This window comes from Myxocyprinus asiaticus, chromosome 35 (assembly GCF_019703515.2).
Source record: "Myxocyprinus asiaticus isolate MX2 ecotype Aquarium Trade chromosome 35, UBuf_Myxa_2, whole genome shotgun sequence".
Lineage (NCBI taxonomy): Eukaryota > Metazoa > Chordata > Actinopteri > Cypriniformes > Catostomidae > Myxocyprinus > Myxocyprinus asiaticus.
Genome location: NC_059378.1, coordinates 18,103,407 through 18,127,777, shown reverse-complemented (window position 1 = coordinate 18,127,777; position 24,371 = coordinate 18,103,407). Strand labels below are relative to the sequence as shown.

Genomic DNA, 24,371 nt, shown 5'->3' with positions numbered 1-24,371 from the left:
TTAAACTTTAGCCAGATTTAATATCATTTATCTGGAATATTGTACTCCTTTGCTTTCTTTACCTGTACTTCTATACCTTGTGTGTGGCATTAAATGTATACGTTAACATAGGACATTATTAAGTATATACATAATTGCCCCAGTCTAGTCCCCAGTTAAAATGGTCTAGAACAGCAACTACAGCAGACATTGTAATTACTTTTAACTCTGTGGTACCACATTGTATCAAACAGTATAAAGGTTATATTTTCTGGTCTTAGGAATGTGATTGTGTTCTGAGGGAAAAAGCAAACAAACACAAGTAATATAAGAGGTATTTTTTGTAGCTATTTTATTTTCAGAGAAAGGGGTTTCTTCACAAAAAAAGTGAGTGTCAACTAGTTTTCTTTTAATAGAGCTGTTCAGCTTGTAGTCCAAAAACCGTAAGGGATTTTCCAATGGGTTTTATAATGGGGTTTTGAACATATGAGAAAATTAAGGTCTGTGGTAAACATTTAATTGATGAAACGTGGACGTTTTGTTCTACAACATAATTTACACACAGTCATACCTCAAACATGAATTTTGAAGCTGTATTGAATTATATACTTTTTCAAAATTCACATTTGAGGTATGACAGTGTGTAATTTATGTTGCTGAACAAAACGTCCATATCATCAAGTTATGTTTACCACAGACCTTACTTTACTCATAAGTCCAAAAACCCATTATAGAGACCCATAGGAAAATCCATAGGGAACCCATGGCAAATTAGACTTCCGGGTTCGCCTACAAATTGACGTCACAGTTGAACAGCTCTATAATGGCTGACATATTGGACACACATTTAAAACTATGTGTGTGTCTGTTTGGATATTGTCTCACAAAGCAGTCAGCTTTGTCTTCAATTTTTAGTAAGTACGATTTGTGGTGGTGGTGGTCTGCTTTATCGGGATCGCTGGTCCACCAGTGGGGACATTTTGAGATCCACCTGAGGAGACACTTGAAGATCCACCTGAGGAGACATTTAGAGGTCCGCCTGAGGAGACATTTGCAGGTCTGCCTGAGGAGACATTCGGAGGTCCACCTGAAGAGTGAGGAAAAAGAGTTAATGCATAATGTACAACATAGATTGAGTACCTGAAACTGACCATTCCCCCAAAGAGAAATTTGACTTACCTTGCACTTGAGTCCTAGAAGACAAAGGAGAAAATAGTCATTTCAGATGATTATGTAACATAAGACCCATGATCCATGTCTTGTGACACTCAACAACTCTTATGAATAAAAAGATAAACTGACTTAAAGTCTAGATTTTCCAGGAGGCTTCTGTAGGTGGCGATCTCCTGCTCCAGGCGGCTCTTGATGTCCAGCAGTGCTGCATAGTCTAGACCATGTTGCTCAATGCTTGCCCGTAACTGATGCAGCTCTCTTTCCAACATATTGATGTGTTTCTGGAAGCCTGCTAGCATAGCACTGTATCTAGCCTTTGTGTCTGCCAGCGAGCTCTCCATTGACACTTTCTGTATGGGTGATGAGAACGGGCGGACATAAACATTTAATCATTACATTCATTTATGGCCCGTGTAAAATTTCATTTTACTGTTTAAAAATGTATTCATGCATCACTCATATAAAATCAAGGCAGCAATTTCATTGTCTGCTTTGCCCTTAATTCCAGACCCCACCCCTCGCCCCTCCCATTCCACCTGTGTCTCACCATGCTGAGTTGAGACTGTAGCTCGATCTCCAGGCTTTGCAAGGTCTTTTGCAGATTTGAGATCTCTGACTTAGAGGTTTGTATGGTCTCTGTGCTGATGGCCACTACTTTGCCCAATTGTGCCGTCTTACAGAGAAATAACAGACAACTATTTAATTAAATGTTAATCATGATTCAAAATAAAAGAGACAGAGACAGAACAAGTTTGACCTTTTCATTAAACCAGACTTCCTGTTCCTTGCGGTGTTTCTCTATGATGGCCTCGTAATGAGAACGTATTTCCTCCAAAACCTTGTTGAGGTCTTGCTGAGGTGCAACATCAACCTCCACATTCACTGAGCCTGTCAGCTGAGACCTCAGTGCTACCATGTCCTGTAACCACCCAATGCACATGTGTCAGGTCTCTGATTGATAGTTACTCAAGGCTTCATTTTAGTTATTTTTTTTTTTACATAAAGCTAGATAATATACTTCACCAGAACGCGTTATGAGATACTCCTGATTATAAGCCTTTGCACATTTAATTATGTTCTAAACTTTCAGGATCAATCACCCATAGATAATTCAGCTAAAGACAAACTACTACAAACCTCTTCGTGGTTCTTTTTCATGAAGTCCAGTTCTTCCTGCAGACTTTTGATCTGGCTCTCCAGGTCGACCTTTGTCAGTTTCATCTGATCCAACAATTGACGCAGATTAACAATGTCAGCCTGCACACACTGCCTCATAGCTAACTCATGCTCATATCTGATTGATGGGGAGGTAGAATGGGATATGAATTCATCAGTTTTGTTTAAACATTATCAATATAATAAACAAACTAAAGCTATTACATTGTATCCATCAATCTGGTTGCATCCAAGTTCAGATAAACGCTTTCAACATTGTTTAACTAACTTTACGGTTTACACGACTACTCACTTTGACTTGAGGTCATCACCAGCTAGCTTAGAGTTGTCGATCTGCAGTAGAATGCTGCCGTTGTTGACAGTAACAGTTTTAATCTATAATGTACAACATTGATATATACATTTCATATCAAAACATATTTAAAAATGGAACATTTCAATATGGACTTGAATCTCCACAGACCATCAGACTCTAAAAAAAGCAAACTAGGAAATCCACTATTTTTCAAAACAGAATGGGATAATGTGATTAGAGGATTCCAGATTTTTACACAATTTTGCAAGCCCTTTCCAAATGTTTCTGATTTCTCAACTTGTCTTCCTGTTGCAAGGATTCTCGATCAAGCTTATCTTTCTCCTTCCTCTATGTACAGTATTTGCTAATGGATGGTATCTACATCATTTTCAGCACCCCTGCAAACTCTTTCAACAGCTATATTCAAAGGACTCTTTGCATTTATGTGTCATATTCATCATAATCTCAGCATTACATTTTACTGTACCTTTTCCTTCAAGTCCTTGATGGTGCTCCAGTAGGCACTGTAGTCCCTCAGTGCAGCGGGCCCCTTCTTCTCATAGAAGTCGCGGATCTGCTTCTCCAGATTGGCATTAGCAGCCTCCAGAGAGCGCACCTTCTGCAGGTAAGCAGCCAGACGGTCATTCAGGTTCTGCATGGTGGCCTTCTCGTTCAGCTGGACGTAGTCAACATCCCCTCCATAGCTGCCTCCAGCCATGATCCCAGCACCAAATCCTCCACCGTATCCTCCACTATTCATTCCACCATAACCATATCCCCCTCCAATTCTGGACTGCATATCTGGGTAGCAGCCACTCTGCCGAACAGAAGTGGAAGATATGCGAGTGCTTTCTCCAAAACCACTGCCATACATGCTGTAGGCTTTTTGTGGAGACTTTTCAGGCATGATCCCGGGAGCTTCAGAGGACGAAATATGGTGGATTGATGCAGAGATGAGATGAACCCAGAGAGGACACTGCAGGAAACCAAGAGTTGTCCTGAAGATGATCATGCCTTTAAGCCCAGGACTGTCCTCTTATACAGTAATCTTGAGGGTGAGTCTTGCCCTTTGGGGATGGGAGAGGGAGGGTGTGTGTGTGTGTGTGTGTGTGTGTGTGTCAAACCCCTGTGCCAGCAACCACCAGCAGTTTGAGACTCGAGATCTAGCATTCTTTTTCTACCCAAGTGAGGAAACTGCAAAAGAATTTCATCATCCTCGAGATTTCAATGGAGGGAGTGCAAAGAGACAGCAAGACTTTTGAAACACACTGAGTGTACAAGTACAGAAGTTTATTTTGTGTGTGTGCAGGTGTGATGTGACAGCTGTCCTCCCTTTTTCAGTTACAGGTGAAAAAGGGAGGCTGAGCCGGTCATGCCAGATAGAAAGTTTTTTTTTTTAATATATCAATTATTTTGGATGAAGCAGTAAGTGAATATACTACCAGAAATGTACCAGAAACTAAACATCAAAGATTCAATGCTAGAGAAATCTACAAATGTTTGTTTTCAGGTTGCAGTTGTGAGAAGGAAAATCACAATCTGAAACCAAAAGGACGCTTGTATTGTGTCCTGTTTGCACAGAAAATCTATGCAATGTATGTTTTAGTTGTCCTGCCTCTCCCCCAATTTTGGAGAACATTAGACTCTAGAACCTGCTGATCTATTGTGTTATACTAACAATAACTGGTAGAACCTTAGATAATACCAGAAACTATTTAGCACATTAAATTATTTAAACTACTTTAAGAAGATACAAGCTACTCTAGTATGGCGCTTGTTTACATAGAAAAATAGCTGCCCGAGAGCGTTCCTGTCATGATTCACTGTTGTGTTGCGTTGTGTTTATCCTCTGTCTTCTGTTTTCCCTGGACTACACTTCCCAAAATGCACTGGCCAGCTGTCAGCTGTTCCCAATTGTTCTCACCTGTCTTCCATTCCCTCGTTAGTCCTTGTGTATATAATGCCCTGATTTCTGTTCAGTCTTGGTCAGTTGTTATTTTGCTCCTGTGTTATGTACCTTTGTTTTAATTCCCAGTTCCTAGTCTTTCCGTGTTCCAGTGTTTACCCTGTTTTTGTACTTTGTCTATTTTTTCATTAAATTCAAGCTGCATCTAGATCCTGCTCTCGTGACTTCCTTCAAATGTTACAGAACAACTGACCAAACAAAATGGATCTAGCAGCTATGTTTGTCCAGTTGAGCCAGGAGGATTTACCCATAAGGGAAAACTCCCATCGTTTCAGCGCCATTGCCAGCTTCACTGGATTTGCTGATTCCCGCCTTAAGTCAATTTACCGGATCGGACTAACAGCTCACCGTTGGAGGGAATTGCTGGAGACGGGAGACTATACGTGGTAGGAATACGTGAAAGTCTGCTCCACGCCATGTCACAGCCAAGTCTGAGTCTGCTCCACGCCATGTCACAGCCAAGTCTGAGTCTGCTCCATGCCATGTCACAGCCAAGTCTGAGTCTGCTTCACACCATGTAACACCCAGCTCTGAGTCTGCTCCATGCCATGTCACAGTCACGCCTGAGTCTGCTCCACGCCATGTCACTGCCACGCCTGAGTCTGCTCCACACCATGTCACAGCCACGCCTGAGTCTGCTCCACGCCAGGTCACAGCCAGCTCTGAGTCTGCTCCACGCCAGGTCACAGCCAGCTCTGAGTCTGCTCCGCGCCATGTCACAGCCAGCTCTGAGTCTGCGCCACGCCATGTCACAGCCACGCCTGAGTCTGCTCCACGCCATGTCACAGCCACGCCTGAGTCTGCTCCACGCCGTGTCATAGCCAAGCCTTCCGCGGCTTGTTGCTCCAAGCCTTCCGCGGCTCGTTGCTCCAAGCCTTCCGCGGCTCATTGCTCCAAGCCTCCCACGACTCCTTGCTCCAAGCCTCCCACGGCCAACGAGCCAATGTCCATGCCTGCCACGGCCATCGAGCCAACGCCCACGCCTGCCACGACCAACGAGCTTAAAGCCTCGTCCGTCCCAGAGCTAGCGTTGCCAGCCTTGTCCGTCCCAGAGCCAGCGTTGCCAGCCTCGACCGTCCCAGAGCCTATGCCTGTAGCCAAGACTGTTCCAGAACCAATGCCTGCCAACGAGCCAAAGCCCACGCCTGCCACGGCCAATGAGCCAATGGCCACGCCTGCCACAGCCAACGAGCCAACGCCCACGCCTGCCATGGCCAACGAGCCAATGCCCACACTTGTCACAGCCAACGAGCTTGAAGCCTCATCTGTCCCAGAGCCCGAGTTGCCAGCCTCGTCCGTCCCAGAGCCAGCATTGCCAGCCTCGTCCATCCCGGAGTCAGTGTTCAGGAGGAAAAGAAGGGCTTATGCTATCAAGTCTCTGCCCATGCTCATGACCACAGAGGTTCGTCCCCGAGTCTCTTCCAGTGTTCACAACCACAGAGGTCATTCCCGTGTCTCTGCCCATGCCCACGACCATAGAGGTCGTTCCCGAGTCTCTGCCAGTGTTCACAACCACAGAGGTCGTTCCCGAGTCTCTTTCCATGTTCGCGACCACAGAGGTTGTTTCCCAGTCATCCAGGACTTCTACGGCTCCACCTCTCAAGCTTCCCATGGCTCTGCCCCTCGAGCCTCCTTTTGAAACACACTGAGGGTACAAGCAGAGAAGTTTATTTTGTGTGTGTGCAGGTGTGATGTGCCAGCTGTGTTCCTATAGAATTACTTTCTGAGACCTCCAAACACAATGCTTACTACACTTAAAATAGTAATTCAGGCACTGAGACTGTCTGTTGAAGAGGGAAGATATAGCCTAACCACACTGTTGAGTTTTTAAGTAACCACACTTAGATATTTGTATGTATGATGTTATATTTCAAGTGTTTGTACAGCTTCCATATTTTAATTGCCATTTAATTGAATGAAGATTAGTGTGCAATATTACAAGTTGCTTAAATAATTTTGCATGTGTGCATGTTTTTAAAGTTTACAATTAAGACTTTTTAACACATCACTTTTGTCAGTTTTTCTCTTTCATTGTGGTACAGGTGGTGACCTTCGGGAAACTTTTAGTGTGCATGTGTGCTAGCATGTGTTTTGTGTCTCTTGTGCTAGTGGATACTTGTAGAGGATTTGGCTGACAGGTTAATCTCTGATTTTTTCACCTCCCTTTTATACAATCCAGTATATTAGGAATATGTATTAGGAATTGTTTTGGATGAATCTCTTCAACCTATGTTTGGGTGAAATCTCCCATTTTCTTCCATTTTCTCACAAAATGGTTTTTGCCTTGCCTATAACTTAAAATGTGTCAACACTGTCAGATAATAAAAACAATTATCTGTCAAATATTTTCATGCCAGTCTATTATTGCGGTGTAATCTTATTTAGGCTTTCCCAATTGCCCTGAACAGTACGAGCTGTGACTGATGACTTTACATGTCAGTCAGGCAGTCTCTTCCTATCTAAAGCTACGTCGAATCCAAAGGACCTTGTTGCTTTGTTGACCTATCAGTTAATGATTTAACAGACAGTATTTGCGTACGAAGGTACTTCCGGAAACTGTTTTCGGACAGGCTTCCGAGGTGGCACTTCATCACATCGTTGCTAGGTTACTAGCATTCTTTCCGTCCAACCGAACCACAAGGGACTATTAATCTAGAACAAAATAAAGAGAGTTTTGGCGATAACCACGGATATATTTAATAATTACAATGCTTCTTTCTCGCTAGAAATGAAATGAAAAGTTGGAAAAAAACGTACATTTATACACTTACTGGCTATCAACTGTCTTTTCTGCCGCCATTTTCTTTTTTCAGCTTAACCGCTGTGGATCCGCACCCAAAGGATTGTGGGATTTGATAAGCAGCTAAGGATACATCTATGCTGCCTTTAAAAATTGATCAAAAGTAGGTATCTCAGTAGACAGGATGTGATGCAAACATTGGATTTGGACATGCTTTGGTCCATTCCTACCTCCATATACAGCCTCTGGAGGCAGCATTTTACATGTTTCGGATGCAGCCTAAGTGGGCAATTCTTGGCCAGAATAAGCAGCAATAAGGACCAGACCTTTTGCCTCTGTGAAATGTCTGGCTACACAAGACTACTTGCTCACAGACAATAGGGAATGCAATATAAAACTTAAACAAAATGTATGCATCCTTTTACAAAATGCAGCAACTAACATGTAAATAACCATCACTACATTGGTTTCCTAGGTTTTGTATAAATTTTAAAATACTTTAGCATTTTTCGGGACTCCAGGGACTCAGTCTAGATGGAAGACTCATCCGTTTAGCCAATCACACAGTAAGTTTAAATTCCCATCTGCTGCTTAAGCACTGTATGCTGGTAGCTATTGTATTCTTCTTTAGTAACTGTATTGTCAGCATGGACAATTAATGCTGACAATTCAATTCCATTGAAATCCACATTAAAACCATTCACTGAGATGTGGATGATTTGGTTTTATATGTAACAACAACCATAATTTTTCAGACTGAGAATTTATTTCAATGAATTAATCAAAGTGTTTGATATTAGTGTGTTTTATATGACCTCAGTGCTGCCAGCTCCTGTAACAATACTTATGAGTCAGGTCTCTGATTAAAATAGTCACTCATGGCTTTACAAGTTAACTTTTGTTAAATAAAAATATAAGGCTACAGTTATATAAGGCTATTTATAGAGAAATGGAATGTGCATCTGTGCTGTATTGCCGCCATTGATGATGACAGCTACAACCACACAGCTGGATTCATTTATCAACTATTGAAGGTAGTGAATGATAACAAGATTTATTTATTTCTATTAATATTTTTTTATTGATTCATGTATTAAACAAATAAAAGCAAAACATATACAAACAGAATCAATACTTAACCCCCTCTATTACTATGATGGCACTCTGTCTGACTTCCAACCCCTTAAAATAACTTGTCTGCCAATCATAACACTAGTCAGAACCCAATTTTTTATATATTTGTCCCCTAAATTTATGACTGCCCCATAGCCCAAAATACAAAGTTTGGGGCAAAGTAAAATTTGAGTGCCCAAAACGTCACACAAATAACTCTGAACCTTCAACCAAAAATCTTGAATCTTAACACACCCCCCAAAGACATGAGTTGTGTCTCCAACTTCAGACTGGCATCGCCAGCAGGTGGGTGTGTCTTTAAGATCAAGCCAATATAATCGAGGGGTCCAATAATATCTATGTAAAATCTTAAATTGCATAAGGTGAACCCTTGCATCTCTAGATGCAGACTTGACATTTTTTAGAATCCTAGTCCACACTCTTTCCTCCAATATCAAGTTAAAATCTTTCTCCCATAATCTCTTGATAGAAGTTAAAGCTCTGTCACCCAGACTCTGAATTAGCAGGGAGAAATACACTGATGCCTCATGACCTTATCCAAAAGCAGTAATCACCTCTCCCAAAGTATCTGCCGCTTTAGGGGGGGGTGTGTGCTACTCCCAAAAACAATACAGAGCAGGTGGCACAGCTGTAAATACCTATAAAACTAAGATCTGGGAATCCCAAAATGATTAACCAAATTCTCAAAAGATCTCAACACTCCACTCTCATATAGGTCACTGAGTGTAGTAACCCGCCCCCCCAATCCACTCTGACCAACAGAAAGGGGACTTATTAATATGTAATTTAGGGTTAAGCCATATGCTTGAGGCAACATTTAAATAAATGTCCAAATTAAACACTCTGGACACTTTTGTCCAAACCACGTGCAAATGTGAGATAACGGGTGTGACTTAACTTCTCCGGTTAGTTTGATACAAAGGCTTTGCAATGGCAAAATAAAGGCAAGGACTTCCTGTTCAATACGAAATCAGGGAGGGGCTCTCTCAGGTGGAAGCGACCAATGAGCCAAATGTCTGAGACCGAATGCATAATAATAAAACAAAATCTTGGGTAGGCCTAGCCCAACTTTGTCAATCGGCCTATGTAACTTGTTGAAATGTAATCTGGGACGTTTACCATTCCAAATAAAGGACTTCGCTATGCTATCAGATTGCTTGAAATAAGAGAGAGGGACATCTACAGGGAGAGATTGTAGCATGTAGTTGAATTTTGGAATACAATTCATTTTAATAACATTAACCTTCCCAATCACAGATACATGTAATGAAGCCCACCTACTCACATCACTCGAAAACCTTTTTTATTAAAGGGCCAAAATTAACTCTAACTAAATCACACAAATTTGATGGGAATAAAATACCCAAATACTTAATGCCCTGTTTGGGCCATTGGAAGGTGCCCAGCTGAAAAGCCGTTAACGGGCAGTACGCTGTTAGAGCCAAAGATTCAGATTTATACCAATTAACTCTGTATCCTGAGAATTTGGAAAAGGAGTTAATAATTCTATGGAGGCAAGGCATAGATCTAGTAGGGTCAGAGATGAATAATAAAATATCATCTGCGTAAAGCAAAAGCTTATGCGCCACACCTCCTGCCACCACCCCTGGAAAATCATCCTCCTTACTTATCGAAGCTTCTAATGGTTCCAGGGCAAGTCAAAACAATAACAGGGAAAGAGGGCAACCCTGCCAGATACCCCTATCCAGAGTAAAATATTCTGAAATTAATCCATTCGTTTGTACCCCCGCTACCGGGTGTCTATAAAGTAACTTAATCCAACCAATAAAATATTCCCAAACCTGTACATTTCTAAAATCTTAAAAAGATAATCCCATTCTACCATATCAAACACCTTTTCGGCATCAAGTGAGATGGCAACGAGAGTCTGATCATTCGCCACTGACCACATGATAATGTTGAATCACCTAATGTTATCAGAAGAGCTAGGGCCCTGAATAACCCCCTCCTGATCTATGTGTATAAAGATGTCATAACCTTACTTAATCGGCTAGCCAAAACTTTTGACAATATTTTAACGTCTAACTGGATCAGGGAAATTGGATGGTAACTCTTACACTCACTTGGATCTTTGTCCTTTTTAAGAATCAGACTGATCCAGGCTTGTGTCATGGTTGGCGGAAGCTTTCCATTCTTTAATGATTCCGTATAAACTTCTAGCAAAAGTGGAGCCAATTCTGTAGCATAAGATCTAAAAAACTCAGCGGCAAAGCCATCTGGCCCTGGAGCCTTGCCTGTAGGCAAGGCCTTAATTAACTCACCAAGCTCCTCCAAGGTTATCTCAGAATCAAGAGAATTTTTTGCTCAGCCGTCAGTTTAGAAAGTTCTAATGGTTCTACAAAGTTTCTAATATCCTCATCAGTAGACGAAGACATGGAACTATAGAGATCAAGATAGAATTCTTTAAAAGCATTATAAATATCAATGACTGAGGTAAATATTCCTACTGAGGTAAAATATTCACCACCAGCAGATTTCACTGAGGGAATGGTAGAAAAAGACTCTCTCTGTTTTATATATCTAGCCAGAAGTTTTCCTGCCTTATCCCCGACTCAAAGTATGACTGTCTTGCCCTGAATAGCCAAAACTCCACCCTCTATGACAAAATAGTATTATATCTGTATTTCAATTGGGACAATTCTCTGAGGCCATCAGATAACATTCGGTGCTTCTGCTCTGCCTCGGCACTTTTAATATTCCCTTTAAACTGGTGAATGAGGCATACTTTATGATCCGGCCCCTAAGAACTGCCTTAAGTGCCTCCCAAGCCATGCCCACAGAGGATACTGATGACCAGTTGGTCTCCATATAAACATTGATTTCAGCCTTTAACATTTGTTGGAATTCAGGATTTTGCAAAAGGGATACATTAAAGTGCCAACTATATGGTTTCCTTTTTTTTCCATATGTGGCAGCACCTCTAAACTCACCAGGGCATGATCTGAGACTCAAATTTTTACAGTTGAGCAATCAACAACAGATGAAATGAGGGACTTAGATAGGAGGCATAAGCACAAAGAACATGCAGATTCATCCACTCAGCAGTCCCAAAGGATGTTACTCCACAAAACAAACTCCAGCCACTAGGTGGAACCAGCATAAAAAGAAAAAAAAAGGGCACTCAGTTCCTCGAACAGTAAAGTGAAAGTTCAGTGAGTTATCCATTCGGCTACAACGTGAGTACCACAAAATAACTTACTCACTCCATTGACTTTATGAAGGACATCGCTTGCTGTGGGCATGTAAATGTTTTGCGGCCATCCTTAGCATCTATTCTCAATTTGGCCAGGAACATCAGTGCAAAAGCGACCTTCCGTTGATGTAAGTGTTTCTTCCATTTCTTGAATCGATCACGTTCCTTTCTTGTCTAATTTGCAAAGTCTGGGAACAAGAAAATGCTGTGGTTCTTCCAAAAAAGCCTTCTTTTACTCCTTGCTCACGCAACACAAGATCTTTATCGGATGATCTCAGAAATTTGTCCAGAATTGATCGGGACCTGTCTACCTCAGCGGATTGCCAAGCCAGAACCCTCTGAGCTTGCTCGATTTCCAGCTTATGGCCTGTTATGTCAAGCAGATTCGGAAAAAGCCCGTCCAGGAATTTCAACATATCCTGACCCTCTTCGGCTACAGGAATTTTGACGATTCGGATGTTATTCCGCTGGTTGCAGTTCTTCATGTCCTCCAATTTCTCCCAGACACGCTCCAAATCCACCTTGGTTGCTAGCAGATTAGCAGCTAGTTCCCTCTCCGATGACTCCAGGTAATCGATCCGTTTCTCGACATCCCCCACTCTTTTGACCACCTCAGTGAATTTCATCTCCATGGCAGTGATTGATCAACGTATTACAGCAAGATCCTCCAAGTCAGCAATTACTTTTTTCAGCATTGTCGACATGTTCAACAATTCTCGCCGAAATTCCCTCATTTCTCCGGACAAATCGGCTCCCTGGCTCGGGGCCTCAGGGGCATCAGGTTGAGCACGTAAGTGTCTTTTAATGTCTCCAGAGCCTGAGGATTTTGAATTCTTTGACATATTGTCTTCCTAGAACAGTTTTGGAACAGGGTGTATCGAATCTCACCGGTTTATGACATAAAAAGTATTAAAACTAGCCAAGTGCACAGAGCTTGCCATTCACACGTCCGAACCTCACGTGGCGTCACGTGACTCCCCAAGGTTAGACATGTTTTGAGTTTTAGGGAGACATAGAAGCTTATTCATGCTTTTATTTTGTCTCACCTTGATTTCACTTTAACACGGCTACAATCAGTGAAAAATGCTTCAGCTGGACTTTTGACTCAAACTAGGTCTTTAATATTATTCCAGTTTTAGCCTCTTTGCATAGGCTACCAATTCATTTCAGGGTTGATTTTAAGATTTTATTAATTACACATAAGGCATTACATGCGTCAGCACCAGAATATTTTGCAGAACTTTTAAGACCTTATGAAATAGTTGGACCTCTTAGATCTTCTTGTTGTGAAATGTTGGCTGTTCCAAGATCCAAATGCAAAACTAAAGGTGATAGAGTGTTTGTAGTGAAGGCCCCACGATTATGGAAAAGCCTGCCCTGGATCACATGATTCTGTGTCTGTTTTTAAGTCTTGTTTAAAAACTGATTTGTATAGACTTGCTTTTATAACTATTTGAATATGTTGTGTTTTACTGTGTGTGTTTTTGATTTTATGTTTTAGGTGGTAGATAAATAAAATGATTGTAATATGATTATTAGGATACTTCACCATATCTTGTTTATCATGTATTATTTACATATAATTATGGCCCAAACTTTCAGGATCAATCACAGAAAGCTGATTCTGCTATTAGATAACTACTATAAATTTACATGTGGTTCTTTTTTATGAATTCCAGTTCTTCCTGCAGACTTTTGATCTGGATCTCCAGGTTGGCCTTTGTCAGTTTCGTCTGGTCCAGCAAGCGACGTAGGTTAGCTATGTCAGCCTCCACACCCTGCCGCATCAGCAACTCATGCTCATATCTGATTGGTGGAGAGATAGGATGTGCAATTAATTAATCAATCATTGTTTAAACATGACCAATGATCTTTGTATAAACAAACTAAAGATATTGCTCTGTATCCATCAAATTGGTTGTCCTGAAGTCACCAGCAGCCAACCTAGAATTGTCGATCTGCAGGAGGATGTTGGCAGTTTTAATCTATATTGTAGAACATTGAAATATTAACTTAATAAATCATAACATGTATACTGTAAATGGGGAGCATTCTTATCTGGACTTGAGATTCCCCTTGAATGTTTTGCCATCCGACTAGGGGCCCCCTAAATGTCCGGGGGACCCACGCACAACCTTGGGTTGTTTTCCAGCACTTGATTTGCTTTAAAACGTTCTAAACTCAGCAATGGTATTTAACATTTCTATAGAATGCGTTCCTTTTGGAATCGGTGTCTGAGACATCCTTTTATTTGAGTGAAGATTAGTGTGCAATATTACATTACATATTAATATTACATGCAATTTGATAGGGCTTAAAAATTATATCACTTTCAGTGTTTTATAGCAGTACAGGTGATGATCTTTGGGAAACTTTATGTATCATGTATTTTATGTCATTTGGTGCTAGTGGATGATTATAGAGGATTTGTCTGACAGGTAACTCCCTGGGAGTGATGTGAGATGATCTCTGACAGTTTCACCACCCTTTATCAGGTCACACGCATCAACTTGCAAAGATCACTCAACAGTAGTGGGTTTTATTTTATTTGATAAAATATATTATTATTAATAAAAAAATTATATTATTAAACTGTTTTTAAATTACATGTATACTGTATGTGCTGGGGGTTAAAAAACACAGCAAAATTATACTGATTAAAGTTGTAGGTTACTCACTGTGCAAAAAAGAAGAAGAAAATAATTAAATAAATAAATACTAATAACAGAAAAAGAAAATAAGTTTCCACATTTAATCAAATGTAAGAATTAAAAGCAAAAAAAAAAAAAAAAAGACAAAATAATAAAAAAAGAAAAAATGAAATACAACTATTTGCATGTTAAATACATATTATCATTTAAGTAACTGTGATGCACAACCTGTTTACAATTTTCTTCTAAACAAATTAACTTAAGCCTCTGGAAGACACCAAACTGAATCCTATATCCTGAATCTGAAATTGTTACACTTCAAATGCATCAGAAGTTGATTTTATTGTTGTTGTTGTTCATTTTAGGTATAGTCCTTCATCTACTAATTTTTAAGTGCGTTTGAATGTTTTTCCAGCATCTGTAATTGTTTTAATTACAGTGAACACATTTTGAACTACTTCAGACTCAGAGCACCGTTCAATAGTCTCCTGTCCTATAGTCCCACAAACAAATCTCTTTCCATCACTCTGTCTCAGTGATCTGTTGAGTGTTTGATGTGCACATAGATCACATGTAAGATATATAAGATGAGACTGATATGAATTATTCTCTGTTCATGCACATGCAGGTTTCTGTGCCAACAATGAGCTTTTCTCTTAGGAAATCACTTTACATTTTATGTAATATATGTTATTTATTATATTATCTAGTAATAAAATATTTTATATGATCTACATAATAATATATTATTATAATATTTAAAACAAAATAATGCAAAATACAGTTTAATCACAGGTATGAAATATTTAAGGCCAGGAATTGGTGCTTATCTAATTCATAAAGAAATGTCATCATCACAATAAATCAGAAATATATAAAGCGAACTGTATAGGACTATCATTACAGGTGAATGATCAGGAGACATGTATTTTAAGCAAGCAGCACACCCTGTCAATGACATAATGTAATATTCTGATTTCATACATTGGAGGGTGGTATGTACTTTTACCACTAGAGGGCGTGCTGAATGCATTATTTAATACCGGTGCAGATCGTCGGTGTTTTCACCGGGCGCAGTGGCGTGCATCTGTAATCCAAGTTCCTGGGTGTCTGGCGGGTCGTTTGAGCTCAGGGGTTCTGGACTGCAGTGGACTATGCCAATCGGGTGTCCGCACTAAGTTCGGTATCAATATGGTGACTCTGGGGGAGCCCAGGACCACCAGGGCGTCTAAGGAGGGGTGAACCGGCCCAGGTCGGAAACGGAGCAGGTCAAATCCCCCGTGTTGATCAGTAGTGGGATAGTGCCAGTGAATAGACACTGCAGTGCAGCCTGAGCAATACAACGAGACTCAGACTTATGTGTTTTTAATGTGAAAAATTATACTGAACATACAACTACAAAAAACAAAAAAACGTATGGACATGTTAAATGAGCAAATGTTTGCTTGTAATGAACCATGAATGATGTGGGGAATATTCAACATTAAATAGGAGAAACCCTCAGTCTGTTCACAAATTAAAGCAATTACTAGGACAGTTTTTATTGTGCATTTTGCAATGTATCTTATATGTTAATATGACCCCCACCTCTAAAGTCCCAGAGTTTCAACATGACAAAATGCAACACTTATACAACCTCCCCCTGGAAAACGTGAAATTTCTTCCCAAGACCCATAACAGCATCTCATGACCAAGAGGGGGAGCCCGAAACAGGCAGGTAAACCATGGAGAGCTGAACAAGCCAAAAACTGAAACTGAGAGAAAATTCCTTTTATTTACTCACCCTTATGCATTCCAAACCTATGCTGTTATTTTTCTGTGAACATTGAAGAGAAACTTTGAAGAATCTTTACTCAGCTCTTTTCCATACTGGAACAGTTTATAGTGACCATGAATGTCAAGCACCGAAAAAAAGAAAAAAGAAAAAGAAAAAAGGTTGTTGCCAATATGACCTGCACTAAGTCAATTGCTTATAATCTTCCCCTCTGCTGAAGATTTGACATCTTATTCTCATTTGAGTTCCGATACAACAATAGCATGTTTACACAGCAGGTTTGATGTCATAACACCAAACACCACTGGTTCTCGTTTGTCACATGACGGATTAATTATATGCGTAATAAAGAATGGGATTTGAGAGCAGTAGCAAAGGAGAAGATTTTCAGTGAATAATATTTTACATTTGAAGGCTTTAAATATAAATTATAAAAGTTGGTTTGATCATATCAGCAGCATTGTGTATTGTAGTGCAGAGAAAAACATTATTAATGAATGATTGCAGTGATATAAAAAAACAAAAAAACAATTACATGTAGCCTATATAAAAGTATAGATCAATGTTGATATGACACATGACGTATATGACATTGTTAACTCATGTGTACGAAATAGATTTCCTTGCTTCCATATAAAACACAAAAGATCTTTGGAACTTTCTCAAATCATGTTAGGATAACATGAATCATGTTTTCACAAACTTTAGATTGCATGCCAGCTCGAGTGCACGCTGTCATTGAAGAAAAATAGGGACAACAGGAACTAAGAAATTCTGTAAAGTAAGTAAAGTTTTCAATTCAACTTTTCACTTAAATTTCTATGCTGATAACAGTCATACTGTACATGCTGAAATAATGTGTTAGGAAAAAGTATATAAATTTAGAAAACTGTAAAATAGAAGAATTTTCACACGTGACAAGGTACTGTAATCTAGTTACTGAATTTCAATGAAAGTAATTACTTTTAAGTATATTACTTGGGTTACAAATATTCCTAAAAAAATATTATTTATGTGTAATGCAATTAAATTGTGAATTCATATGTTCACATGTACGTCTGTTTGTGTTTCTGTGACAGCTTAAGTGTGTGCGACAATGAACAAGGAGAAAACAGACATTATTTTGAATTTGTAGAGTGGAAAAACAAACAAAAAAGTGTTTTAGAAAGTAACTTCAAAGTAAAGTAATTAGTAATGTGATTACTTTTTCAATGATGTAATCAGTAAGGCAATCTGATTATAGTTTTAATGATGTAGTTAGTAATTTTTAGTGGATTCCTTTTTTTTAGTAACTTACCCAACACTGCTCATAAGGGGAACGATACTCACTTTGATTCTGAACCACGAAAACGTCAGTCTTTTGACGTTCTCACATCAGTTTGGAAGATTCCATAATTTTATTGTCCTTTTGTCATTTTTTTGAGTTGCAGCTTGGACATTCCACACATACAACCCCACAGACAATTTTAACATTTTAACTTTTAACCATGATAAAGTAATAGTATCTTCCAAAATGAGTTGAATAAAGCAACAGAGTGATGCAGGATAAAAGTCACTAGAGTGACATTTCCATATGAAAATGTGTTGCAATGACACTGTATGTATTTATGTATGTTTAAATGTTAATATACACTAACGAGCCAAAACATTATGCTTAAAATGCTGAAGGCCCTCCACATGCCACCAAAACAGCAGCGACCCACCGAGACATGGACTCTACAAGACCCCTGAAGTTGTCCTGTGGTATATGGCACCAAGACATTAGCAACAGATTCTTCAAGTCCTGGGGAATTTGGAGGCCAGGACAACACCTTGTGGCAGGGCGCACTATACTGCTGAAAGAGGCCACTGCCATCAGGGAATACCATTGCCATGAAGGGGTGTACCTGCTCTGAAACGTTGTTTAGGTAGGTGGTACATGTCAAATTGATGTCCACATGAATGGCCGGACCCAGGGTTTCCCAGCAGAACATTGCCCAGAGTATCACACTCCCTCCACTGGCTTGCCGTTTTCTCACAGTGCATCCTGGTGCCACCACGTCCCTAGGTAAACTGCGCACACATACACGGCCGTCCACGTGATGTAAAAGAAAACGGGACTCATTGGACCAGGCGACCTTCTTCCACTGCTCCAAGGTCCAGATTCGACGCTTGAGTGTCCATTGTAGGTGCTTTCGACGGTGGACAGGGGTCATCATGGGCACTCTGATCGGTCTGCGGCTACGTAGCCCCATACGCAGCAGGGTGCGATTGCGACACATTCCTCCCGTAACTATCATGAAAATTTTCTGAGACTTATGCCATAGTAGACTTTCTGTCAGTACGGACCAGACGGGATATCCTTCGTTGCCTTCGCACATCGATGAGCCTTGGGAGCCCAACACCCTGTCGCCAGTTTGTGGTTTGTCCCTCTTCAGACCACTGTCAGTAGGTACTCACCACTGCTGACCGGGTGCACCTCACAAGCCTTGCCGTTTCAGAGATGCTCTGACCCAGTCATCTGGCCATAACATTTTGGCCCTTGTCAAAGTCACTCAGGTCTTTTCTCCTGCCCATTTCTCCTGCATTCAACACATTGACTATGAGAACTGAATGTTCGCTTACCATCTAATAAACCAGACCTTGACATGTGGCCATGTTAGGAGATGATCAATGTTATTTGCTTCACCTGTGAGTGGTCATAATGTTTTGGCTCATCAGTGTATATGTACTGTATGTTGATTCATAAATAAAAAACACATACATGCAAAAGTATATTTTTATGTAAATCTGCTATTCTTCTTCTTTTCAGACCAGCATTTCTGTAATTGCTCATAGACTAGTGTCATAAATAAATTATTTTCATATATGTTTAACAGTTATAATGTACAGTTGTGCGCAAAAGTTTGCATACCCTTGGAGAATTGGTAATATATGTACCATTTTTAAAGAAAACATGAGTGAGCAGGCAAAACACATTTCTTTTATTTCTTATGGGATTCATATTCAACTGTAGGTTATAACAGAATGGCACAATCATTAAACAAAACATGGCAACAAAGAAAAAAATTAAATGACCCCTGTTCAAAAGTTTGCATACCCTTAGTTCTTAATACCGTGTATTGCCCCCTTTAGTATCAATGACAGTGTGCAGTCTTTTGTAATAGTTGTCTATGAGGCCCCAAATTCTTGCAGGTGGTATAGCTGCCCATTCGTCTTGGCAAAATCTTTGGTCGTCTTGCATGAACCGCACGTTTGAGGTCTCCCCAGAGTGGCTCGATGATATTATGGTCAGGAGACTGTGATGGCCACTCCTGAACCTTCACCTTTTTCTGCTGTAACTACTGGAGGGTCAGCTTGGCCTTGTGCTTAGGGTCATTGTTGTGCTGGAAAGTCCAAGAGCGTTCCATGCGCAGCTTTCATGCAGAAGAATGCAAATTGTCTGCCAGTATTTTCTGATAACATGCTACATTCATCTTGCCATCAAGATCCCCTGTGCCTTTTGAGCTCACACACCCCCAAAACATCAGTGAGCCACCACCATGCTTCACAGTGGGGATGGTATTCTTTTCACTATAGGCCTTGTTGACCCCTCTCCAAACATAGCGCTTATGGTTGTGACCATAAAGCTCTATTTTGGTCTCGTCACTCCAAATTACAGTGTGCCAGAAGCCGTGAGGCATGTCAAGGTGTTGTCGGGCATATTGTAACCGGGCTTTTTTGTGGCATTGGTGCAGTAAAGGGTTCTTTCTGGCAACTCGACCGTGCAGCTCATTTTTGTTCAAATATCGTCGTCTTGTTCTCTTTGAAACAACCACACCGTCTTTTTCCAGAGCAGCCTGTATTTCTCCTGAGGTTACCTGCGAGTTTTTCTTTGTATCCCGAACAATTTTTCTGGCAGTTGTGGCTGAAATCTTTCTTGGTCTACCTGACCTTAGCTTGGTATCAAGAGATCCCCGAATTTTCCACTTCTTAATAAGTGATTGAACAGTACTGACTGGCATTTTCAACGCTTTGGATATCTTTTTATATCCTTTTCCATCTTTATAAAGTTCCATTACCTTGTTACACAGGTCTTTTGACAGTTCTTTTCTGCTCCCCATGGCTCAGTATCTAGCCTGCTTAGTGCATCCATGTGAGAGCTAACAAACTCATTGACTATTTATACACAGACACTAATTGCAATTTAAAAAGCCACAGGTGTGGGAAATTAACCATTAATTGCCATTTAAACCTGTGTGTGTCACCTTGTGTGTCTGTAACAAGGCCAAACATTCAAGGGTATGTAAACTTTTGATCAGGGCCATTTGGGTGATTTCTCATGATGATTTAAAAAGGAGCCAAACAACTATGTGATAATAAATGGCTTCATATGATCACTATCCTTAAATAAAAGATTTTTTTGCATGATCAGTAATATCAATGCCAAAATTTCACAATTTCTGCCAGGGTATGCAAACTTTTGAGCACAACTGTATTTTACTATCACTGTAAATGAATTAACGTATTTACATTTAATTGTTTATTTCTAGAAATCACACACACACACACATCTATATTTGAGTATACATTCCCATATATGCTATTAAACTTTAGCCAGATTTAATATAATTTATCTGGAATACTGTACTCCTTTGTGTTCTTTACCTGTACTTCTATACATTGTGTGTGGCATTACACATTTATACCTTAACACAGAACATTATTAAGTATATACACAATTGCCCCAGTCTGGTCCCCATTTAAAATGGTCTAGAACCGCAACTACAGCAGACAGTGTAATTACTTTTAATTCTGTGGTACCACATTGTATGAAACAGTATAAAGGTTATATTTTCTGGTCTTAGGAATGTGATCGTGTTCTGAGAGAAAAAGCAAACAAACACAGGTAATATAAGAGGTATTTTTTGTAGCAATTTTATTTTCAGAGAAAGGGGTTTCTTCACAAAAAAGTGAGTGTCAACTAGATTTCTTTTAATAGAGCTGTTCAGCTTGTAGTCCAAAAACCGTAAGGGATTTTCCAATGGGTTTTTAGAATGGGGTTTTTGAACTTATGAGAAAATTAAGGTCTGTGGTAAACGTTACTTGATGAAACGTAGATGTTTTGTTCTACAACATAAATGACACACAGTCATACCTCAAACATGAATTTTGAAGCTGTATTAAATTATATACTTTTTCAAAATTCACATTTGAGGTATGACAGTGTGTAATTTGTGTTGTTGAACAAAACATCCATTTCATCAAGTTATGTTTACCACAGACCTTACTTTACTCATAAGTCCAAAAACCCATTATAGAAACCCATAGGAAAATCCAGAGGGAACCCATGGCAAATTAGACTTCCGGGTTCACCTACAAATTGAAGTCACGGCTGAACAGCTCTATAATGACTGACATGTTGGACACACGTTAAAAACTATGTGTGTGTCTGTTTGGATATTGTCTCACAAAGCAGTCTGCTTTGTCTTCAATTTTTAGTAAGTACGATTTGTGGTGGTGGTGGTGGTGGTCTGCTTTATCGGGACTGCTGATCCACCAGCGGGGACATTTTGAGATCCACCTGAGGAGACACTTGAAGATCCACCTGAGGGGACATTTTGAGGTCCACCTGAGGGGACATTTCGAGATCCACCTGAGGAGACATTTGGAGGTCCGCCTGAGGAGACATTTGCAGGTCTGCCTGAGGAGACATTCGGAGGTCCACCTGAAGAGTGAGGAAAAAGAGTTAATGCATAAATGTACAACATAGATTGAGTACCTGAAACTGACCATTCCCCCAAAGAGAAATTTGACTTACCTTGCACTTGAGTCCTAGAAGACAAAGAAGAAAATAGTCATTTCAGATGATTATGTAACATAAGACCCATGAACCATGTCTTGTGACAGTCAACAACTCTTATGAATAAAAAAATAAACTGACTTAAAGTCTAGATTTTCCAGGAGGCTTCTGTAGGTGGCGATCTCCTGCTCCAGGCGGCTCTTGATGTCCAGCAGTGCTGCATAGTCTAGACCCTGTTGCTCAATGCTTGCCCGCAACTGATGCAGCTCACTTTCCAACATGTTAATGTGTTTCTGGAAGCCTGCTAGCATAGCACTGTATCTAGCCTTTGTGTCTGCCAGCGAGCTCTCCATTGATGCTTTCTGTACGGATGATGAGAACGGGCGGACATAAACATTTAATCATTACATTCATTTACGGGCCGTGTAAAATTTCATTTTACTGTTTAAAAATGTATTCATGCATCACTCAAATAAAATCAAGGCAGCAATTTCATTGTCTGCTTTGCCCTTAAGCCCAGACCACACCCCTTGCCCCTCCCATTCCACCTGTGTCTCACCATGCTGAGTTGAGACTGTAGCTCGATCTCCAGGCTTTGCAAGGTCTTTTGCAGATTTGAGATCTCTGACTTAGTGGTTTGTATGGTCTCTGTGCTGATGGCCACTTCTTTGCCCAATTGTGCCGTCTTACAGAGAAACAACAGACAACTATTTAATTAAATGTTAATCATGATTCAAAATAAAAGAGACAGAGACAGAACAAGTTTGACCTTTTCATTAAACCAGACTTCCTGTTCCTTGTGGTGTTTCTCTATGATGGCCTCGTAATGAGAACGTATTTCCTCCAAAACCTTGTTGAGGTCTTGCTGAGGTGCAACATCAACCTCCACATTCACCGAGCCTGTCAGCTGAGACCTCAGTGCTACCATGTCCTGTAACCACACAATGCTCATGTGTCAGGTTTCTGATTGACAGTTACTCAAGGCTTCATTTTAGTTAAATTTTTTTACATAAAGCTAGATAATATACTTCACCAGAACGCATTATGAGATACTCCTGATTATAAGCCTTTGCACTTTTAATTATGTTCCAAACTTATAGGATCAATCACCCATAGCTTATTCGGCTAAAGACAAACTACTACAAACCTCTTCGTGGTTCTTTTTCATGAAGTCCAGTTCTTCCTGCAGACTTTTGATCTGACTCTCCAGGTCGACCTTTGTCAGTTTCATCTGATCCAACAATTGACGCAGATTAGCAATGTCAGCCTCCACACACTGCCTCATAGCTAACTCATGCTCATATCTGATTGACGGGGAGGTAGAATGGGATATGAATTCAACAGTTTTGTTTAAACATTATCAATATAATAAACAAACTAAAGCTATTACACTGTATCCATCAAACTGGTTGCATCCAAGTTCAGATAAACGCTATCAACATTGTTAAACTAACTTTACGGTTTACACGACTACTCACTTTGACTTGAAGTCATCACCAGCTAGCTTAGAGTTGTCGATCTGCAGTAGAATGCTGCCGTTGTTGACAGTAACAGTTTTAATCTATAATGTACAACATTGATATATACATTTAATATCAAAACATATTTAAAAATGGAGCATTTCAATATGGACTTGAATCTCCAGATACCATCAGACTCTAAAAAAAAGCAAACTAGGAAATCCTCTATTTTTCAAAACAGATTGGGATAATGTGATGAGGGGATTCCAGATTGTTCCAAAATTTTGCAAGCCTTTTCCAAATGTTTCTGATTTCTCAACTTATTTTCCTTTTGCAAAGATTCTCGATCAAGCTTATCTTTCTCCTTCCTCTATGTACAGTATTTGCTAATGGATGGTACCTACATCATTTTCAGCACCCCTGCAAACTCTTTCAACTGCTATATTCAAAGGACTCTTTGCATTTATGTCATATTCATCATAATCTCAGCATTACATTTTACTGTACCTTTTCCTTCAATTCCTTGATGGTGTTCCAGTAGGCACTGTAGTCCCTCGGTGCAGCCGGCCCCTTCTTCTCATAGAAGTCGCGGATCTGCTTCTCCAGATTGGCATTAGCAGCCTCCAGAGAGTGCACCTTCTGCAGGTAAGCAGCCAGACGGTCATTCAGGTTCTGCATGGTGGCCTTCTCGTTCAGCTGGACGTAGTCAACATCCCCTCCATAGCTGCCTCCAGCCATGATTCCAGCACCAAATCCTCCACCGTATCCTCCACTGTTCATTCCACCATAACCATATCCCCCTCCAATTCTGGATTGCATATCTGGGTAGCAGCCACTCTGCCGAACAGAAGTGGAAGATATGCGAGTGCTTCCTCCAAAACCACTGCCATACATGCTGTAGGCTTTTTGTGGAGACTTTTCAGGCATGATCCCGGGAGCTTCAGAGGACGAAATATGGTGGATAGATGCAGAGATGAGATGAACCCAGAGAGGACACTGCAGGAAACCAAGAGTTGTCCTGAAGATGATCGTGCCTTTAAGCCCAACA

The 24,371-nt window shown here is 40.2% G+C and overlaps 2 protein-coding genes across 4 annotated transcripts in view; both read right to left on the bottom strand.

The window, feature by feature from the left end:
• The window catches only part of LOC127425826 (keratin, type I cytoskeletal 19-like), a 55,120-nt gene that overhangs the window by 12,373 nt on the left and 18,376 nt on the right, over positions 1–24,371 (bottom strand). The window lies entirely within an intron of this gene.
• On the bottom strand, positions 310–24,371 carry LOC127425822 (keratin, type I cytoskeletal 19-like). 3 transcript variants are annotated; one of them, XM_051672107.1, is made up of 9 exons: positions 23,831–24,371; positions 23,342–23,424; positions 23,011–23,167; positions 22,633–22,794; positions 22,423–22,548; positions 22,005–22,225; positions 21,882–21,895; positions 21,717–21,788; positions 310–994 (listed from the first exon to the last, which is right to left on the bottom strand). In XM_051672107.1, the coding sequence occupies exons 1-9, from the start codon at positions 24,248–24,250 to the stop codon at positions 891–893; spliced, it is 1,359 nt and encodes a 452-aa protein (XP_051528067.1). In that variant the 5' UTR covers positions 24,251–24,371; the 3' UTR covers positions 310–890. The 3 variants fall into 3 exon arrangements, with proteins under 3 accessions (XP_051528067.1, XP_051528065.1, XP_051528066.1); XM_051672105.1 differs by lacking the exons at positions 21,717–21,788; positions 21,882–21,895; positions 22,005–22,225; ... (3 more) ...; positions 23,342–23,424; positions 23,831–24,371 and adding exons at positions 1,159–1,172; positions 1,282–1,502; positions 1,700–1,825; ... (2 more) ...; positions 2,621–2,703; positions 3,111–3,767 and having other exon boundaries at positions 310–1,066; XM_051672106.1 differs by lacking the exon at positions 310–994 and having other exon boundaries at positions 20,976–21,788; positions 23,831–24,370.